A 6,904-nucleotide genomic window follows, 5' to 3' on the forward strand; every position below is an offset into this window, starting at 1 on the left:
TTCTTCCTTCATCACCACAGGCTCTTGCTCATATGTTATTTCTTTAAATTCCTCTGTATCTGCCAATTCCTTTCTATATAATGACTCCGTATATTCCTTCCATCTTCTTTTACTACTTCCTGGATCATTTAATATCTGCCCAAAGCATCCTTGATTACAGCAACTCTAGGTTTGAATTTGTTCTTCAGTTCCTTGAGCTTAAGAAATGCTGAGCGAGTTCAGCCCTTTTGATTTTCTGACTCTAGCTCCTCACACATTTGAATATAAGCTAATCATTTATGTGATAGGAAATAGATGACAGTCATGCATCTATCTGTGCACTTTTCTCTTCTACAATGATTTTCTGGCATTTAGTATTTAGACAGAATATAGACAACTAACATTGTATTTAGAACCCAGTGGTAGGTTTGTTAAAATAATGACTAACTGCTGCCTTACCTGAACTGTCAATCACACTAAACAGCTTGTTGCACTAGGCAAAGTGATGAGTCTTGTTTAGGTTTGTTCTTTGCTTTCATCTTCCCTTTTATTCGTTCAACCTTTGGTGGGAACATGCTGGCCACTAAGTCAGCAAAGGTGAGTAAGACATACCTTCTGCCCACAAGGAAGTCTTTCCTTAAGTGACTCTTATCAAAGCAGTCAGCAGAAGGCAGTATAGTCCACTTATGCACAGGGACCCAGAGATCTCAGAGGACAACTCTAGTGTGTGACACAGCAGGCTTTGGACCTCCTCCACTCTCTTTCATCCTCCTTGCTCACCACATAGTCCTCCAGCCCTTTATTTGCTCACTGATCTGAGGACTGACTTACTACCTTCCAGCACATTTTCTTCCAACTCCTGCCTTTGATTCAAACCCCTAGTAACATTTCTTGTTGTCAAAGTTTCTGTTGGCCAGTTCTGTTAAACAAAACAAAATAATAGCAATAAAAATGAAGTTCTAGTGGAATAGAAAGAGTCAAAATTGCTAATTTTTAAACATCACAAGTACATACATACAGGTGTTATTACTGACAGCATTCTGGACTGAATTTTAGAGATACGAGAGGTCCATTTATTAATCTCTATGATGTAGGATTGTTGAATGATGTCCTTTGGTCTCAGGAGTAGGAGGTAGCAGGTGGTGGGAAATTGCATATTACCTTTGGAAAAATTCTATTCTAAATTTTCAGGTTGCATAACTACAGAAGGTGGACAACTGTCCAGGGCAGATACTCCAGTTTACGGAGGCTTACAGGGGCCATCATCCTTTTATCAAAGCCACCAGTCCTCAGTAGCTCAGCAGGAGGCGCTCAGCCACCCCTCACACAAGTTCCAGGCCCCAGCACTGTGTTCCTCAACAGTGTGCTGCTCCCACTGCTCCCCGGTCTCCCCCTCTCTCAAAGGTCAGGCACCCCCACCCAACATACACCCTGCCCACAGCTTTAGGCAGCCCTCTGAGATTGTGCCCCAGCAGCTGGGGCCACTGCAGTGCTCTTCCTTGCTGCCTAGGGAGAAAGAACTGACCAGCACTCCTCACCCACCAAAGCTTCTGCAGCCTTGGCTGGAAACCCAACCCACTGTGGAGCAGGAGAACACATCTCAGAGGCTGGGGCAGCAAATGACTTCCCAGCCTGTGTGCATCGTGCCTCCGCAGGATGTTCAGCAGGGAGCCCATGCACAGCCTACCTTACAGACACCTTCTATCCAAGTCCAGTTTGGCCACCATCAGAAGCTAAAGTTTAGCCACTTTCAGCAGCAGCCACAGCAGCAACTTCCACCTCCCCCACCTCCCCCTCCCCCACCCTCACAGCAGTCAGCCCCACCTCCATCTCAGCACCTGGCTCCCAGTCAGCATGAAAACCCTCCTGGGCCTGCCTGTTCCCAGAATGTGGACATCATGCACCACAAGTTTGAGCTGGAGGAAATGCAGAAGGACCTGGAGCTTCTCCTTCAGGCTCAACAACCCAGCCTGCAACTGAGTCAGACCAAATCTCCTCAGCATCTTCAGCAAACTATTGTGGGGCAGATCAACTACATTGTGAGGCAACCAGCACCTGTACAGTCCCAGAGCCAGGAGGATAACCTTCAGGTAAGCTTTGGGGTGTTTTGGCATACATATGCTCCCATTTGTAGAACAGCTTAGGCAATACAACTTCTCCAGACACAAAGTGGCACACTTTCTTCACCTTAGGGTAGCCCGGAGCTCAACTTCTATTTTAGGAACGCTCGAGAGTACATGGTCCCAATATAGATCTGGACTCAATACTTTCATTCTATTCCTGTCCTACATAGCGTCACTAATGTCCTTCCGCATGGATGGTTCCTTCTGAGTAGTGCTAAACAGAAAGAAAATAGTCTTTTATTTTTGTAAACTTTCTCTTTTAGGAGGAAGGGGAGATGTTAAGCATAATAAAATTATACAATAGATATTAGTGGGCAGCACTTTTATAGCATTGAATAGATCTGGACTTCATGTGTATTTCAAGTCTCCTAAACCAGCCAGGTAGATATATTTTATATGTATTTTCAACAACAGTCAATATTTTACAGAGACAGCTAGTAATTTACCTGGTGATTATATGACTTTGAGTGTTAGAGATAAAACTAGGATGTAGGTTTGCTGACTTTTCTGTAATGCCACAGAAGCCTTGTTCTGTCTTCAGGGAGTTGTTGAAGGCTGTTACTCTTTCATCTTTCTGAAAGTCCATTGAAAAGGTGTAGTTAGTAATTCTAGAATCTTTGCTGCATTCCACACCTTCATTTTTAGCTCCTGCTTTTTAGTTCCTCCCTTCCTTTCTTTTTCTCCTTTTTTAAACCAGAATTTTCTATTCTAGTCTTTTCCCCCTACCATTCCTTACTTTTTCAAAGTAGTATTTCCTTTAAATCTATAATCACAGTTGTATCTTCTATAGACTTGTCCTTTATTACAAGATGTTGAGGCTTCACATTTATGCTTCAGCAGTGATAGCTTTAAATCATGCTTCAGATATTTTCCCATGAGACTCAATTCCTTTGTGGGAATATAGAATAATTCTCATGATGGCAGAGAGAAGACTAAGGTATGACTGCAAGCAAAATTTAGGTCAAAACTGTGTTCTGATCATTAAAGTAAGCATGACAGAGTTAGTTAAGAATTCCAAGTTTGAGTTCTAGATTATAGTTGAGTTCAAGATTGAAAAGCTTGGATAAGTGCATCTTCTTTTTTTAAAAACAACAACAACAACATTTAAGCAGTTCATAGTACATGGGTAGTAGCAATGAGCCGGCCAAATTGGGCACTAGTTCTTCCTGCTGCTGCTTCTGATGTTGCTAGTCTTTGCCATGCAGTCTACCCAGCCCTTATTTTCACCTCTAGGCTACAGATGAGCCTCCTGCATCTGAGGGCGCAAAGCCAGCTATCCCTCTTGACAAGAATACTGCTGCTTCCTTGTCCCAGACATCTGGGGAAGAAAGCCCTCTCAGTGTCCCCCCACTGGACAGCACCATCCAGCACTCTTCGCCAACTGTGGTGAGAAAGGTACTAATGCAGCCTGATTTCCTTGACCACCAGGGACCCGCTACCAACCTAGACCCCAGGGACCTGGATGAGGATGAGTGGGTGGGGGGAGGAGTGTCCCTGTTTCATCCCTGGGTGTTACACAGCCCTGACTCATGCCTTCTGTCCTAACCAGTCAGTGACATAGGTTCTTCACCACCCCTCTTTGTACTCCTACATACACACTGGGACCAAGTGACTTCATTTAAGGAGCTTTGGTGTTGTAATGCATTATGTGTTATGGTGCTAACTAAAAGGCCCATGGTCCAAATTTACCAGCTGCTCCACAAGAGAAACATGGGCAGTTTCCTCCCATAAAGATTTATAGCTTCAGAAACCTGTAGAAGGTTGCTATGAGTTGACTCAACAGCAGTGGGTAGACTTAATTTAAATTTGAAAGGGAGGGTAAAGATTCCCAATTTTTTTGGACACTAACTACATGCTTGGAATTATGTCTGGATGCTTTACAAGCATTTATGTTTTCCACTTAGCCCTCTCAATAGTTTGGTGAAGTTGATTTTCTCACTTTACAATGAAAGAAACTAAGATTCAGGGCCATAAAGCCAATGGTTTGTTCCAAACTACGTCTGTCAGAATCCAAAGCCTGAACTTTTTCCTTTCTGCTTTGAAAATGGAGACAAGAATTTATGGGCTCCACAACCTTTGACCTTGTCCCATTTTTCCTATGCCTTTTCTGGCTTGGTAACCTAAGCCCTCCTGATGCCTCCCACCCAAATCTGTACTTGGCCCTCACTACTATTCTGCACCCTCAGCTCTGTAGCCTCTCTCTAGTCCTGCAGCCCCAGCTCCATTAGTTGCTCTGTGTAACACCACTGTCATACATGGCTTAGATCAGTCTGACTCAATGATATTTGAGGAAAGAATTTAAAAAAGGGAAGGACAACAAAAAAATGAAATGTTAAATTTGAAATTCCTGAAGTCTGGAAAACTGCACCTGTTAGTAGCATTTTGTCTATGATATGTCTGTCTTCCCTATTGAAAATGATTTGGGTTAGAGGACTTAAAGTGCTGTAAATAGACCTTCTATGGCCTTTAAGTGTGTAACTTTTTATACTTGTGCCAGCCACCTATCTACCATCCATTTATTTAATGTTCAAATATATATTACTCATAACTCATTGCCATCAAGTCAGAACTGACTCATAGTTGACTCTCCAGTGGATTTTCAGGATGCTGTAAATTGCATGATGAGAAATTGCCCCTTTTTTTCCTTCAGAGCTGCTGGTGGACTCAGACCACCAGAGAGGCACTGCCTTTGATTTACCGGCACAGCTCTACTGAGTTTGCTACCAACACTTACAACTCTTCTACTATATGCCGCATATTCTGTTTCTGGATACCCACTGATGAATAAATGGAGCTTATATGCAGTGTTAGGGGTAGAGTGTAGACAGTTAAACAAGCAATTATAATAAAGAGCTTATCATAATTATCAGGGTATATAGAAGGAACATCTAACCCTGGGTCAGAGGACAATCACAGAAAGCTTTTTCTATAGAAGAGAGAATTTTAAACTGGGATTTGAAGACATTCTGGAGAACAGAAATGGTTGGAAGACCTTGTAAACTATGTTTTAGGGTTAAGATTCAGTCTTAGAGGTTATTGAAGAGTGAGTGATTTTGATTTTTTATTTTTATTAAAGTTTTTAAAATCTTATTATTTTTTGTGTGTGTGCCCTGTCAAATCAGATCTGACTGGTACAGGAGGAGCTTGTTCCTCCTTCTCCAGCAGAACATCTGGTGGATTTGAACTGCACACCTCTGGGACTGCCGTGCAACTTCTTGCCACTAGGCCACCAGAGGTCGCCGAAGGATTTTTTAAAAATTTATTTATTATTAATTTTAATGAACGTTTACAGAGACTTTGGATTTTCATTCCTTCATTGCTGCATTTTTTCTCTCTGCCCACCTCTACCCCCCCATTTGCTCTTTTCTTTGAAAAGTAAAAGAAAAATTCTTTCATTGGTATTCAAAACCCCCTCCCACCCCCCTTCCCCCAGTACACTCCACTATGCAGCCTTGCATGAAAGATTTCTAACAAGGGAGGGACATTATTTGAATGAAATTTTAGAAAGGTCACTATTTTATTATGATTTGAACTATAATTACAAAGCAAATTAATTTTCTGTTCAACATTTTGTTTTATAACATTATACGTTTATTCTATAACATCATGCTTTTTTTATTCTATAATGTTAATTTTAATACTCACAATATTGTTGCCTTTCTCCACTACTTCCCTATAATTCTAATTTCAGTCAATCCTTCTATATCCCTCTGTGTCCTCCCTATCTTCAGTGACACTGAACTGATCATTCCTTTATTGTATATTCCCTTTCATTTCACCTATTTTAATACACATCTGTTATCTGTTTACTAATTTTTATCCCCTTCTCCTCATTCTTGATAATCATCCAAGAATGTTTCTATCTGAGTGTAGACCTTTCTTTAGCTTTTTAGGAAGATCACTTTAGATTGTGGTAAGGAACACTAGAATAGAACAAGGAGAAGAGGAAGAGGTTAAAGTGAAGCAGTAATGATGGTGAAGAAGAGGCAGGTAATAAAGACATCAAGAGACATTCAGCAGCTGATCTCTGGCTGATAGTGAGCGGGAATGGACATGAAGATTCTTTGCTTGCCATCCAGTTTTCCCTCAGCACACTGGATTGCCATTCACTGAGATGGAGAAGATGGGAAGAAGAGCTTATTTCAGGGAAGGAAGATGTTAAATTTTGAGTTTTTATGTTCTCCTGTGCAAGATAAATTAGAAGATGATAAGCAAGCAATTGGCTCCATAGTCATTAGTTGAGAAGGACATGAGTTCAGAATGAGTATTCCTAATGTTTAAGCGGTAGTAAAAGACATGCAGAAAACTACTTATTAAGTGAGCTCTGTTGCTATATACAATAGAGAGAAAAAGAGGCGAGCCTCATACATGGATGGAGTCTGTGCTTCCAGTGTGAGTGACCCAGAGTGCTCTGAGTAGCAAAGAGATGACTGTCCACTTATGTGGCTGAATGATTAGCAAAGAGACAAGTGAAGTTCCAGGAGCCCTAACTTCTCACATTGAGCTTCCACTTGCTTGTATTGACTGAGGTTTATGCAGTAGTTTGGAGGCACAGGAGGCCTGGCATTTCTCAGATGCTTTAGACTTCGTTATTGATTGATGCTCAGAAAAGGACCCTGAAGTTGATATTCTGGCACAGGGAAACCTGGGTCTACATGACTAAGGGGGAGTGTAGGTTATATACAAAGCTATTTTAGTAAAGCTTTGCTTTTTTTTTTTTTAAATTTAGGTTGTTTATTTTTCATTTCAATGAACATCTACAGAGATTTTGGGATTCCATTCATTCATTGTTGCACCCTTCT

General features: G+C 41.3%; 1 protein-coding gene across 1 annotated transcript in view; it reads left to right on the top strand.

The window, feature by feature from the left end:
* Nucleotides 1-6,904, top strand: part of TRIM66 (tripartite motif containing 66) — a 92,434-nt gene that overhangs the window by 70,536 nt on the left and 14,994 nt on the right. Inside the window, exons 10-11 of the mRNA XM_006885602.1 lie at nt 1,171-2,069; nt 3,336-3,497. Coding sequence (XP_006885664.1) covers nt 1,171-2,069; nt 3,336-3,497 — 1,061 coding nt within the window. The remainder of the gene's footprint in view (nt 1-1,170; nt 2,070-3,335; nt 3,498-6,904) is intronic.

This window comes from Elephantulus edwardii, unplaced genomic scaffold (assembly GCF_000299155.1).
Source record: "Elephantulus edwardii isolate Elephantulus edwardi_28Jun2011 unplaced genomic scaffold, EleEdw1.0 scaffold00044, whole genome shotgun sequence".
In the NCBI taxonomy this organism is placed as follows: Eukaryota; Metazoa; Chordata; class Mammalia; order Macroscelidea; family Macroscelididae; genus Elephantulus; species Elephantulus edwardii.